A 14862-nucleotide genomic window follows, 5' to 3' on the forward strand; every position below is an offset into this window, starting at 1 on the left:
GAACGAAACACTCACGAGTTGCGCTGTTTGTTTGATAGATATTTTTTTCTTTTTTAATTTATACCGTACTTCCATTGTACTAGCTACTTTACATTAAGTTTTGGCTGCATAGCCTTGACAATTCCTAGGTTCTAGCAGGTAAGTTTCATTATCATTTTACTGCATTTTGCGCACAGCGCAAAGTTTGTGACAGTTAGACAACTCCTAAAACAAAACCACGGTTCCTCCCCCACCCCACCCCAGAGTTCACGTTGGCGCATCCGTGGCCACCAGCCCCCTGCTTCCTGGGCTCCGGCAGTGCGATCCAGAAGGGAAGCATGTGCCTACGGGTGATCGTACAACCCACTCCCATTCCTTGCTGACGTGAAGCGAGGCGATCCTCGTTGATCCGCAGTTACGCACGGCAACAGCGGTTGCAGGATCCAGGGCCTCAGGTGGGGAGAACACACTCCAGGTTTTTAGCAGCTTTATCCAGCCCTGGAGCATGTGCTGGGAGCTGAACCGCCAGGAGAATGGCAACGTCTCGGAGGTGCCACAGCCACACGATGCCACTCCCGGGTGGCTGCGACGGTTCTGCTGCTTCTCCCTCCCTTTGACCTCGCGGGCCAAGAGCCAGGTTAGTGCTTCTGTCTCTGCTCTGTTAAGCGCTGTGACAGGGGTGGTGGGCTCGTGCGGACGGGGAATGGCGCACGTGTGGCACAGGCTCCTCCGCTTTGCAACAGCTGCTCTCCCACATCCCAATGCTGCTGGGGCAGACGGGGCCGAAACTGAGACGCGACCGAATGGCTCTAGAACCTGAGCTGCACGTTGGTTTCATTCCCTAACTATTCTCGGAGTTTGGGTTGGGGAAGGTGGCCATTGAATGTTAGCAATGGAATTGGCCTAAATGAGTGAGGTAACGGAAACGGCCAGAGGAGGTACCTCCCTGAGCCATGTGCAAATTTAATTCCTTCAGCAGAAGGAAGTTCTTTTCCCTACTGAAAAAAACAAAACAAAACAAAAAAAAAAAAACAAAACACATTCACTTAAAGAGCATACAGACTGCGGCAAGGAAAGGCGAGCAGGGACAGCACCAGGTCCGTCCTCCTATGACAGGGAATGATTGTCCGGCAGCGAAGGTGTGAGGGGAGAGGGAAAAGCCCTAACAAGCACTGCAAGACAGGGGGGAGAGGAGGGCATGGCACACCACGGATCCATGCTCAGAGACAAGCCCGTGCTGTCTAGCTAGTTCGGGAAATAATCTCAATCGGCAGTTGATCAAGACATGAGGAGATTATTTGGCCGGTGTGCACGTCTAGAAAAAGAAAGGTATTATGGCACAGAGAGCCTCATGCTGTGGAGACTGTGAAGCACAGAGATCGAAGCATGCCAGGCGGGGGGAGAGGGCCACAACGCCGGCACGGGCGCATCCTGGACCTAGTGATGCCAGCGTTCTGTGAGCCACTTACCTCGGGTGCTTTGGTTGGAGGCTCCGGTTCGAGCACTGTTTTAAGCAAGCCCCTGCCAAATATTTTAACTAGGGCCAAAAGTGTCTGAAAAGACTAAGCCAGAGTTCAGGTCACTGCGCCATGAAAGCCATCAGTGGCAGCAAGGCTGGCAGCGATCCCGTCGGCAAGAGCTCTCTGGAGCTCAGCAGGTAGCACGGGACACGCTGGTCTGCCAGGAGCTGCAGGGACAGACGGGACAGAATCGCCTCCCCTGAGCCAGGCGCTGCTGATGTACAATGTTTGTTACCGACTGCTTTTCCACGTGCTGTGGAACCAGAAAGGCCCACCTCTAAGGAAGTGGTTCGTTTCTGTCCTGGGAGAAGCAGACGCACACTGCCAGAGCGCTCCTGGTCTCGGCGGCGAGCTCAGCAAGCGCCACAGAAACGCTCCGAGGACACGGGGTGAGGTCCTGTCGGGAGCACAGCAGCTCCACACCAGCGGCAGAGGAGTACTTGACATGTTTGCCACGCTACAACTGAGCCACGCTGTGGACAGAGCCTCTTCCCACATCCCTGAACTTGGCTGGAGACGGGACCTTGCCTTCACAGATGGGTTTTTCATAGACATCAACCCACACGCTGGCTTTGTGCTGTGGCCATGTGAAGGAACCCGACAGGAACAGGAGTCCCAAGTGTTTTCCCACTCCTGATAGCATGGAGAGACCCATCTAACGAGCCAGGAGGGATGTACTTCCCCAGAACGTCTGCCACTAACCTCTGTTTCACAGCTCCCTGCACCTGAGGCTGGTCTTTCTAGGGCTGGCAACTATCCCCACCACTCTGTCCAAGTGCTGGGCGGTGCGAGCTGCAGGCTGCCCTCCCTGTCTGCCTCCTCTATGTAGGTGCCTTAGGATCACTGCATGATGATGGGAATACCTGCGAAGGCAAAGCTACCGCAAGAGCGATTAAGGCCATGTGCCACACAAGTGCTGCATTCCCCAAAACCTTCTGTTGGCATTTCTGATGTGCAGAAAGCCAAAGCGTGAGGTTTGCTGCCATCTTTCACTCTGCCTCAGTGTACCGCAGGCACCTTCTGTTGCCTTTGTACCTGCACAGAAATGACTGTAGGGTGTATCCCAAAGTTCTCGTTTCAGGTACCTGGGCCAAAAGTGTCTCCAGCCACTATTGGGAAAACAAATTTCTACCTTCTCGTATAAAGGTAGGAAAAAAGCATGTATGTAGGCTACCTGGTTTAGTGCCGAGCAGCCAGGGAGGCTGGATGCCTGTCCCCATCTACACCCAGGTGAGCTGGAACCCACGGGGTCTCTGCTCAGCGCACCGCCGGTGCACACCACGCTTTCTGAGAGGGGTTACGACAACGTAGGCACCGTTATTCCAGAGGCGGCTTTGTGCCGTGGCTCTAAACGCAGCAGGGCACCCTGCTTTGCAGCCTTGCCCCTTTCAGCGCAGGGCCGTACTGTAACAACGGCGCCGCGTATCGTTTCGGTTTCCCTTTATTAGCTCTGAAGCAGAAGGCAGGGTGCGGTGTCAGAGGGGGGCTGTGGCTGGGTGTTTGCATGCTCCGGTAAGAGAGATGAGAGCATCTGAGAGATGGTAGCAGAGATCCAAGTTATGCGACTTTTTTCTCCAAAAGGACTTAAGGGGGCCAGAAATATTTATGCAGCAGTATCAGTATTAATACTGAGGTTTTCTGACTGAAGCGTGCCTTGGATTACCAGTTAATTCTCCAGCACCCAAAAAGGATGGTTATCTATTTAATTTATAGCTAACTCTTAATTCCTACCACCGCAGGTACCTTTTCTCTCTTCAAGGGGAATGTGCAGCCCCCGCACTGCCCGTCTTGGGCACATGCTTCTGATCCGATCTTACTACCTGGCACAGCCTCTGTCTTGTGTCTTTCACAGACTTTACGCACAGGTGCTGCACTCGATACGTTTGGGCTCTACTTTATGAATGCACGACTGCATAGCGGTCACCCAGGTCTGAAATCCACTCTGAGCTCAGGAACCCAAACAGCTCTTTTAAGATAATCATTAAAAGGCGTCTATTTATCAGCAGTAAGATTGTATCAGGCTAGGATTAGTGAGTATATTATTCTCCCATATAAACAGGTCAGATCAACTTCCCAGTTTGTGTGAGCCTTCCACCCCTTCTCCCTCCTCCCAACAGGCAGCGTCTTGGCAAGAATCAGGCTACTAGCTGTTGCCATTAGCTTGCACACTGGGCTGGAGAAATGCTTTTTTAAGAATGTTGCTTTTGTGGTTGTCCAGGTTGCGCAGCTCAGGCCCCAGCTGTGCTCACCTGAAGGGTCAGAGGGGAGACTCGGTGGGGAAACATGTCTGCGAGGTGCTGTAAAAACACCTGACGTGGCATTTCTGGCAAGGCAAGCAACTAAAGCAGCAAAACCCTGACTATGGAAGCCCAAACTCCAGCTGGGCTCTAACTGCTGGAAGGCAGAAGTACCACCCCCTGCAACGTTATTCAGGTTGCTTGGCCTTGCTTCTAGGTAGCGTTACTAATTTCTCCAGGAAATGTAATCATAAGCTGACAGGTCCCCAATTGTCTGTGGCTGCAAAAGGAATTAATCTGTCTATTGGGACTCAACTGCAGTAGCAGGCGATTCCCACCTTGGCTCTCTAGAGGAAGGTATCTAGGTGAAAACACACCGAGGTTTTGTTTAAGCCCTCAGCTATAGCGCTGTTGTGGGGTTTGCCTTAAGAAAAAGACCTTGGGCTTTTTCTCTTTTATTACTACAGTGATAAATGAAGAGGCAATAAAAGATCATGAATCCAATCCAGCTCCAAGCCCGACTTGCTGCCAAGTGGCAAAAAGAAACCTAAGGCCTCAAAGAGAAACCGTCCTTGGTCTGAAGAGCCCTGCAGGCACCTACAAGGTTCTGTTGCTGACCATCACCCTTGTGCTCTTTTATGAAAAATTTAACGTAGCTGTGTGTCAGGAATCTATCAAACATGTTAAACCCAGTTTAAGGTGATGTGCAGGCAGAACAAATGTTAGTGCTTGAGTCTGTTACAGCTGCCCCTGCGTGGCCTTGCACTAATTTAACCAACCTTGTGCAATTCTGTCTCTTGGGGCCAAGCCCAGGGAAACCACGTCAGCTGGAACATCCCGAACCTAACGCAACAGCAGTCTGGAAGAATGCTGCAGAGGAAGAAGGATGCACAGGTAAGTGAATGGATTTTTTTTTGTCTCCATAACTAGCAAGAGAATGTGAAATCGGTAAGAAACCACCTCTGATCACTAGCATTTATTTTCAACCCCCTTGGGACAAATGAGTTTGCCTCTCGGTGGGTTACGTCTGTCTATGTAACAAAACCCTCCCGGGCCTGGTGGCAGACACCCCCATTCCAGGCTTCTCTCTCAAGATGTGGCCTTTTTCTTCTCCAGCATGGGCAAGGAGGCGAGCACAGGGCTTCCTCTCCCTCTTCTTTCTTGGTGCTTGGAATTAAATTCTAAAAAAGTGGAAGATGGGCAGCAGGGGATTTTTCTGTTCTTAGTAATTGTGGGAGTGACTAATGGGGAAACAAGACTCATGGCCAGTGTGGCAAGTCACAGTGGGGAGTCGGGGCCCTCCTGTCCCAAGATGAGCCACAGAATGCCCTGCCTGGGCACTAGCACCTCAGTTTCATTGTACAGTAGCTATTTCAGCAGCCTCCCTGGAAAAAAGTCAGGGAGCAGTGAAGTAGTCAGCAGCATTAAATTAAATAAATAGTCATAAATACACATTACTCTCTAGTTGCCGAGGCATGCTTTTCCCACTTGTACCTTGCTTTCACACTCTTAAATGTCTTTTTGATACCCTGTCTTCATCCGTGCTCCTTCAAATGTGAGTCGTCTTCTGTGGGACATGTGTTCAGCACTTGGTCATGAAAATTGTAGGCAGGTTGGGAGAAATCGGGGGGTTACTTCTACATACGTTACCTTTCCCTAATTGGAACACACGAGCAGGAGCTTGTGAGGGTTTTCCTTACACTCCACTCTGCCACCCAGCCGTGCAGTAAGAGTTTCTGCTATAGAGGTAAGAAGACCAGTTGCCCACCCTTATGTCCCCTGCTCTTTCAGCACCCACTGGAGCTGGAGACAATGGGTGAGCTGGAACTGCACCGTTTGCAGATGGGGAATATGCAGCTGACTCCCTCCTGCCATTTGGAAGGTGGAAAAATCCTGGTGTCGAACAACGAGGAGACTGAGGGCCTCACATATCACCTGATCTACACAGCTAGGTAAGATGCAGAAGCATTTATGAAACATTCAAACAAGGACCCTGCCTGCCAGCCAGGCACGGTGGTGGCTGTACACCACACGGCGCCGTCTCCCTGCCCCTCTCCCTCATTCAGCTGCTACTGGGAGTCTGGAATTAGCCCTAGAACAAGTACAAATCCACGCTGTCTAACACAGCCCCCCCCAGCGCACTCGCTTACAGAGCAAATGCTTCCGAGATCCAGCTTAGGAGAGTCAGCGGGCAGATGCCTCACAGCATGCACAACCTCCGGATCCATCCTGCCGCCTCCTGACACTCCCTTTTCTCTTTTTTGGTCCCCTGACCCTTCCGAGCCTCTCCTGGGCTTCTGGAGGCCTTGCTGCTATATAGATGTGAATACCCCATGACGGAAAGGTTGTTCTTTTTCTCCCTAACGCTTTCCCGCAGACTTTGTAAAACAAGGTAAGGGCTGGGTGGTACGAGCAAAATACTCTCGCAGACCCGGGGCGGGAGAGAAATTTGCTAATAAGGGTAGTGGGAACAGTTGCAAATAAATACTAATTTTGGTTTTCTTTATAAGTTGGGGTTACTCCCCCTGTTGTGGGAAGTCACACAGGTAGTCACCCTTTCAGCACCAATGCAGATCTTCAACACAGGGATGGCTTAATGGCAGGGGCCCAAGCACAGAGAAAGCTGAGAACTACAGAAGATGAAAAGGGGACACTGTCAAAGGGAATGGAAGTGTGCTTTCTGTGGCGTGGCTCTCCTCCACCCATGCACCTTGTAGGCAGATACTCCCCTCCCCACCATCACTTTGCCTATTAACACAGTATCAATAAGAGGAGGCAGCAAACTAGTGTTTGGAGTGAACTTTTCAGCCCATTTACATTCTGTGCTTTGCTCTCTGAACCAGGCTGGCCGGCACGACAGCGAATTGGACTTCTGCTCCAAGAAGTATAGGAGGTGACTGCCAGTGAGATCTGCTTTCTATAGACCTACAGCAATTCTCCCAGAGGCCTCCTCTCCAAATGCAGAATAGTTTTGTAAGGGATTGACAGCGATTGCCAAAACCTCTCTGCCCTGAAGCCAGCAAGGTAAGAAAGTTGACAGTGTCCCCTTTGTATGTATAGATAAATACAGCCAACCAGGGACCTCCATGCACAGGGGTTGGGGGGGGCACTCGCTCTGATGCTTTCCTTTGAAACAACAAAAACAAATCAGACAGACAGACAAACAAACAGCCAGGAATATTACAGAAGTGGTGCACAGGCCCAGGGGAGCACACTCAGGCGTGCCCCTAAGCGCACCGCAGTGCCGGGAGAGCACAGCCCTCCCACACACGCACACGCCACGCTACCACCGAGACGCTCCATTTCAGCCAGTGTTGGAGGTCAATCCTTCCTCTCGATACGTAGGCTTTTTTTTTCTCTTAAAATCTGTATATAATATATAGATTTATATTCTGTATATATATATATTTATATATATATATTTATATATCCTATTTACACGTATTGCACACCGTCCTCTGGCCTCCTGCATTCCTGCCTGTTAGTGGAAACGTTTCCGTTTCTCCTCTGGATCTGACCCGAAGTCCCGGGACCCGATGCCATTCTGAAGATTTATTAGTGAATCCTTCATCTGCAAGACAAGAAATTTCTCCACTGTGATGCTACCCTAGAGGTGAGGGTGCTTTGGGATTTCCTTCCCTCCTTCCATGTAAAGTACCGATACCATCGTCCCCTGGTTTTGGGGAGCAGCACATCAGGGCTGGGCTGTGCCAATGGGGACTGGAAAGAGCGGAGCCCGTGAGAGACCACTCCCCGAGATAACAGAAGGGGCAAGCAGCGCTCTGCACAGAGGAGAGCAGCTTTCCCGTATGAACTATGCTCTAGGCAGCTCTCGGGAGCAGATACTGACCCCGCCGGCTTTGTGCCACCACGGGCCCATGCAAGGCGCGTCCCCTTCATCCACACAAGCTACGCAGGAATGCAGGGCTGAGGTAAGAAAGGCTGGCTTTGCAAACTCGGATGCCAGACACTTGGTACAAGAGCTGCTAATATAAGGAGTTTGCCCCTGTAGAATTCCCTCCCTGACGTGCGTGGACCCTGTGAGGTGACGAGAATTTGTGACAGCCTGCAACCAGCCCTGGGGACCTGCTGCCCCCCACCACATCAGAACATGGATCTCAAGGGAGACAGTAGTGGAGGTGACGCACCTGACGGACAACCCGACGGAACTGGGAAGGACTGCGAGCGGGTGGCTGGGAGACGCGGTGGCCCTCTAGTCCCAGTGCTACCCAGCCGTGCGGTCTCACCTGGTCTAGAAGCATCACGGAGGATTTGATGATCTCACGCCATTTCTGTAGCTCTGAGTCATGATACTTCTGCTGAGATTCTAGTAACTGGGCCCATTCTGTCTGAGACTGGGGTAACCTGTCAGGCAAAATATGAGCAAGAGTCAATCTAGGGAGACTGAAGTCAGGGGGGAGCAAAGCGGACTGGGAGAGCACGTAAATCATGTCAGCTTCTGTCTAATCATTTCACCCTTGAGGAGCAGGTTTTCTTGAGCAAAAGTGCATTTAAATGTGGTTGCTGATTTCCTACGTGTATTACAACCTACAGTGTTGCTCTGTCTTAACTGTAATAATTAATGAATAGCAAAGATGTGCCTTTTGCAGAAGTTGTTGTAGTGTGGGTGGAAGGGAAGGGCTGTTTGCCAGAAGGGAGCCTGAGGACAGGAGGCAGCGTGCTCTCACTGCCTGGGAGACGTCTGTCCTGAGAGACGGCACCGCGGCTGGATGGGGAATAGTGCAATGCAACGTCATGTTCTGGGACAGGTAGCCCTGTGCAGTGTCTTGGCTTTTCCAGACATGCTGCATCACTCTGTCTGTTAGAACAAATGGGCAGCACTGTCTCTTTCTTTAACGGCAGGTTAGTGTAGCTGGCGAGCTCCTCCCTTCAGGCCCAATTAATCCTCCAGAGCAGGGCTGGAGGCTGCCGAGTGGGGCAGAATCAGGACAGATGCAAGCACTCGAGGCAGGATCACCAGGACTGGCTGCCCAGAGCCGCTACTCAGGGCCATACGACAGGCCCCAGGACGGTGCCAGCGGAGAACCGGAGCTTCGCTGGGCCGAGACAAGGATAAATCCCAGTCGAGCAGAATGACACAAGGAGCGCAGTGACGAGGAGCGGAGTCAAGGCAGTTGGCAGGGCAGCAGTCCCCCTCTCTGCCCGTTTCTCAGGAGAGGTATGGCTCTTTAATTTTTGCATGCCCCCCGTTAAGACAGCTAAGTCATGCTACTTTCAACACAGCTAAAAATCTTTCCTACTTTGTCTTCTGCTTACCTCTTGGGGCTCTGCTGGTTTCCAAGATAGCTAAGTCGTCTTTCCTACTTCAGGCTCTGCTGCTTTCTAACATAGCTGAAATCCCTCATCTCAGGCTGCCATAAAGCTTTTCAAGCCCCCTTCATGGAAGTCCCCGTGTTAGTGAGAGCTCATCTGCAGCTGGAACTCACTTCTTGGGTTCCTCCTTTCTTCCTGGCTATGTAATGTAATAGTTGAACTTGTTCCTCTCTCACCTTAGCAAACGTGCAGAGTAGGCTGCCACTGCAGACCAGCTGCCCTGCCAGCTGCTCCTTGCACCGCTCTGCTCAACCCAGATTTATCCTACCCTTGGCCCAGCCCCGGTGATCCCCCCATCAGCACCGTCAGTGCTTGCATCTGCCCTGCTCAGCTGGCTCCAGATCGAGAGGTAAACCAAAATGTTCATTAAGCACGACATTAAAAAAACAACACGAGTTAAAAAAATGGACCTGCTCCCCATGGTCAATAATCCTAGTGTCAACACTCTAGTACTAATAAAGACTGCTTTCCTTGGCTGAGTGGAGAGGCTACGTGCTTAGGATTGGTAGAATAGAGCTACCCATGTAATGCCAGTGCACATTACAAGCAGCATACAAACAGCATGTAAAGCCTGTACTTAAATACTATATTGTAGTGGTTCAAATAAATACCAGGAGTGCCAGAGGAAGATAAAGCAGGCAAAATCTCTTAATGTATCTATCCATGGGAAAGCAGCAGAGCTATTATGAAGAAAATAATAATTCCCTTCACTAATGAGGAGAAATGAGAAAGCCTGTAACATGAGACAAATCAATCAAAAAATTCACCACGACGGTAGCACGTGGCTGTGGATGCTTAAATTTAAACCCAGCTTAGCAAAGGAACAACTGTGACCACGCAAAAGTACAACCAAAAAGGGGACAAAACCACCGGCGTAAAGTGGACTCTGAATGGTCTCAGCCTCTGAAGACTGAGAAGAGACTGTTCAGAGACTATTCAAGGCAGGATACCTGGCACTTACGTACATACAAAATGCAGTCCCCTAAAAATGCCGAAGGAATTCAAAGCATGGAATTGCTGGCTATCAACTACGGGGCATCAGGTCACTGCGGTAAATGCCATCTACAGAGAAGTGCTCTGGAGCGCACCTGGGGAATGCGGACTGGCAGGGCTGCCTTTGACCCTAGACAAGATGGGGGGATCAGTAAAGACTGATCCCAACAATGAATTCAGTCTGGCTGGAGGCTGCTGGCATGCATTCTGCAACATGGAGAAATGGTGCCATACAGCCCGGAGCTCTGCACAACTCGGCACACACCGAGTGGACACTACACGGAAACAGGGTGTCCAGAAAGCCTACCAGAACGCTACCAGTTATTAAAGAAACTTATGTCAAACTGCAATCACACTTCACTGCTTGCCATCTAGTACTGCCAGGGAATGCTCAGGTCACTAAGCAGCACCCTGTGTCCTCCTCGTGGTTTCTCCATTCCTCCCACGCGCTAACAACTTGCTGATACCTGGACCAATACCCTTCAAAGCACTTACCTAACAGCTGATTGTGTCTCAGGACCAAATCCTCCTCTGAGTACAAAGGATTCCTTCTAAGACACTGCTTTTCATACAGAGGGAAGCTTAGCCATCAAAAGAGGGGAGGTAACAACCTTGGCCCAAGATTGCAAAACATCTATGCATAACGCATCCTCGGTTACGTGGGATGCTGGGAAGAAGCTGCAGTTGTCTTAACTTGCTCTCTTCTGCTGCAGCTGCTCAGTGGTTTTGGATCTGGAAATGCTGATAGCCTTACAGCTTCAGCTAACTACCTGCTTCATCTCTTTTACACTAACAGGAAACAATCTACAAGACAGGCCAGAGCTTTGGTGTTCTGGGAAAGCCTCTTAACATCCATAGGAAGCATGCAAGAAGAGGCAAAGACAAAGCAGGCGTTACAGTACCTTTCCTGTAGCCGCAAGCCCTGCCAGGCTGTGAGCGTCTGCGTAGTATATTCCAACATCCAGAGTTTGTAGAACAGCATCATATTGAGAATGACCAGCAGCACCAGACTGAAAATAAAGAAAACTGTCAGTTTAGTGGGAGCATTCATAGGCCGTTGCTTGCCAGTTGCACCTGGCACTTTCAGAAGGCGCCTGGGGCCCAGGTCCGCACTGCAGGTGAGTGGGAATTTAATCTGAGTAAGGGCCAGCTGATCAGAACTCAAAACTTCACTTTGTGGAAGAAATGTGTGAGCAAGGAGGACAGACAGACAGGAAGACAGGGATGACGGAGCAGACAGAACAGGTTGGATGAGTGGTTGTGCTGAATGGGAGGGAAATGGAAGAGGAAAGAGGTAAAAAAAGAAAGAGACAGTACCTGAAACAGATCCTAATAGGAAGCAGGGGAGAGAAAAGACGGAGTAGCTGCAGGTTAGAAACGGACTGACACAGAACAAGAGAAACTGGGCTGAGCGGAGAAGGCTCACAGACAGTCAGAGAAGATGGGGAGGGCCAGGGAGAGAGGAGAGAAGAAAGGAACAGTGGGAAGACAGGCAAGAAGGACAGACAAATAACCGTGCCTGCAATTAATGGTGAAATTTGCTCAGCAAAAGATGAGCTGCGTGTGGACAAGCCCGAAGCGCACCCATGCAAGGCACCATCTGACGTCGAAATACATGCTGCAGTCTGCGTCCAGCCTCACACCCCTCCTCCCACCCCCGGCGACGGATGCTGCCCCAGGCCGCTGCTCTGACCCGGTGCTGTACCGCTCTTCTCGCCGCACCACGCCGGGGCATGTCTGCTCCTCCCGTCAGCCACGCTTGGGGAATAGATTCCCAAATGACATGCTCGTGCCTGTCTCTGAATAGTGCAGCTATTTTGCTGGAAGAATGGCCCACTATTGCCCAGTTTGGTCAGGCAGATGGCAACTGGCCAGAAGAGTATTCTGAAAACATTACGGAGGGCGCTCTGGACCGCTCTGAGCTAAGCTATTAGCCTGTCAGGAGAGATAGTCACAAAGCTTTTTTGCCTTCCTACCCAAAGTTTTAATTGCATCTCACCCAGCTCCAGATGCAGAAGATAGCAAGAACCTGTCTTCTCATCATTACAGCAACTAGCTGGGCTGCTGCTGCAAACCCCTGCAGTCTTTATCCCCACTGGGAAAAGGAAATGCAGGAAGGAGCTCAACTTGAAAAGTAACCGCAACCTACAAATCTCAGCTTCTTCCCACCTCAGGGAAAGGTAGGTGGTGCTTAAGAATGAGCCCAAATTCTGCTGTTCCTCTGGGGTGAACGGTATGCTTCCATTTCCCTATGCAATGAAAAAAACCCGCTGTATCTGGATTTCTCCTTTAGACCATACTGCTTCACAGCACCTGCCCAGCACCTGCTGGTGCACTAACACAGGAAAGCTACCATCAGCCCCAGAGGCAGAGGAACAGTAAATACACCTGGGTTTGGGCATAAAGGTTGAGCCACGGGGGTACGAGGGGCTCGTACCCAACTCACTTTGAGCGCGCATCCAGCCGAGACCAAGACTAGCAACTGTGAAAGGTGGTGGCAGAAACGGGACCCAAATCACATGTAGTTCTTGCTGCTGAACTAGTGAAATCATGCCAATCTCTCTTGCTTCATCTGTTTCTATCCTTATTTTGCAGAAATCATGTCTCAACAGTCCAGCTTCTTCTGAGATGGTATCTCTTGTCAAAATTGCTGCCCAAGAGCAGACCTGAATAGATTTGCCAGACCAGAGGAAAGAAGTAGCAGACAAGACTCCTCACATCAGCTGAGCCCTGTTCTGACAGCACAGTAACTCCCAGAGAGCTTTGCATGGTCATCTTTCGTGGTAACACCTAATTTGTCAGGAGATTACATTAAATGACTTAATTTAAATGTAAAAAAAAAAAATATTTCTAGATGTCACTGAAAATCTCTGAACTGAGTCCCTGAAATAAAAATAGACTCATTCCACTTGTTGGATTTCTTCTTTTTTAAGTATTGACTCTCCACATCTTGCACAGCTGCCCCGCACCCTGCTTGCGACTGTCAATGTTGCCTGTCCCCCGCAGTGTAGCTGACCTCTATTTAGGACTCCCAGAAACATGCAGATCTGCAAAGCCCGTGCTTGGTTAAAACAAGGTCACCACTGAGGGGAAGGGAGAGACTTTGATAAAAGAAGGTCCAGAGCCTACAGAGCCAGATCAGTGGCCAGCTAAGTACTGGCAAAAGCTGGGATCAAGCCAGACAAAACAGCTAATGGGGTAATTTGGGGGAAATTTCCATTAATTGTTTTCTGTCATTGCTTTTTCTGTCCTCTGTGCTGCACGAAGTCTGGGACCAGAGAGGGATATGAGGAAAAAAAAAAAATGGCACAGGGGAGCACAGAATGCCAGAAACACTAAAGGACCACGGTTGTTAAAGGCTGACCATGACGGAAAGCAAAAAAATCGCTTACACAAAACTGATGACAAGGAGCAGCTTGGAGACACTCTGCAGGTGGAAGCCGCTGGGGCTCTCCTCAGGGATGTGCCGTGTCTGAGTGGAACCTGAGGAGACAGATGCGTTCAGGCTAGGAAGTGCTGTCTGTTGGGGAGGTCAACCCTCGTCCCTGTACCCCCCCCTCCATCTCACTCAACTGTGTAATACATCCTCCCTGCCCTGGAAAGCCCTGGCCCCTCTTCCCATTAACCCTCTGCAAGCAAAGCTCCAGTTTGTCTCCAGAGGTACCCAACTCCCCAGCCCCAGGCGTGAGGGGGCTGCAGTTCCTTACCTGCCACGTGCTTGATTCGATGTGCAACCTCCTCATCTGTGGGGGTGGTGACGGGACTCAGCACCTCCTCCAAGTGTGGCACCCGCAGATGGGCATGGGCCCGTTTCCTCCGGCGCACGGTCGATTGCTTGCTCACCTTCTCTTTGGGGGATTGTCTGTGGACCTCAGCCAGGTACGTGCTTTCGGTTTTGGCCAGTTCACTCTCTGCAGAGACAGCGAGGGAAGGCATTTAATGGAAGCAGCGCTGGCCTTGCAGAGAAACAGACTGAAGCCCTCTAACAGCCCAGCTGCTGGGGCTCAGAAGTTGGCGGGGTCCAAGGCCCACGCCAGAGCACACACCACACACGTCCCCTGCACCTTTTGCCAAACTCTGACCCCAGCCTGCCTGTGCTCCTGCCGAAGAGGATTCGATGACCTGATTAATTCCAGCAAGTGCTCCCCACGCTATGGCAGTGACTGCAGCTGACCCCTTTATTCTGAGCCACTGCGAGCTCTGACCCCCGGCAGGCTGGCAGCGGGTATCACACTGTCGTGCTGCCCACCTGCAGGGAGGCACGGACTAGGGAAGGTGCCACTGTGGGCTATTACCACCGCTCTGGTCATTGCCACTCTTACCCAAATGACGGAAATAATCTTCTAGGCCGCTCCAAAAATTCTTCTCAATGAAGGATTTCACCAGCCCCCAAGGCTGCTTCCTGTAACGTAACTCTGTGGAAACCCTACGTGAAGAAAGGAAAGTCTCCCAGTTTTGCTTCCTGGAGGCAATGTCAATTCTCAACCCTTCTCCATGTAAATTCAAGAAATAATCATGCACGCTGTTATTTCTGGAATGGTCTCAGCCTCCGTGTTTCTCAAGGAGAAGCACTGCATGGAAAGTCCTGCCGAAGGCAGCGGCAGGAAGGCCTCAAGGAGAGCCTCCCCCCAGAGGAGGCCTGAGACCTTCGCCCACGTGGCAGGCAGGCATTTAGGTTACTTGTTGACGTCCAACACAAAAGCCTATCGCTTCGCCTGGCACCAAATGCCTCTGCTTGTCCCCCCAAGCCCGTCTCGGAGGCGCAGTCCCTGAAGCATGTCCTGTTGCTTATCACATGT

General features: G+C 50.9%; 1 protein-coding gene across 13 annotated transcripts in view; it reads right to left on the reverse strand.

Moving 5' to 3' along the window:
- Positions 1-18: 18 nt before the first annotated feature.
- Positions 19-14862, reverse strand: part of GRAMD1B (GRAM domain containing 1B) — a 141674-nt gene continuing 126830 nt past the window's right edge. For all 13 annotated transcript variants that reach the window (XM_056322721.1, XM_056322715.1, XM_056322717.1 and 10 more), the window contains 6 exons: positions 14386-14489; positions 13771-13974; positions 13456-13546; positions 10966-11073; positions 7984-8101; positions 19-7307 (listed from right to left, as the gene is read on the reverse strand). In XM_056322721.1, coding sequence (XP_056178696.1) covers positions 7218-7307; positions 7984-8101; positions 10966-11073; positions 13456-13546; positions 13771-13974; positions 14386-14489 — 715 coding nt within the window. In that variant the 3' untranslated portion in view covers positions 19-7217. The remainder of the gene's footprint in view (positions 7308-7983; positions 8102-10965; positions 11074-13455; positions 13547-13770; positions 13975-14385; positions 14490-14862) is intronic.

This window comes from Falco biarmicus, chromosome 20, assembly GCF_023638135.1.
Source record: "Falco biarmicus isolate bFalBia1 chromosome 20, bFalBia1.pri, whole genome shotgun sequence".
NCBI classification, from domain to species: domain Eukaryota; kingdom Metazoa; phylum Chordata; class Aves; order Falconiformes; family Falconidae; genus Falco; species Falco biarmicus.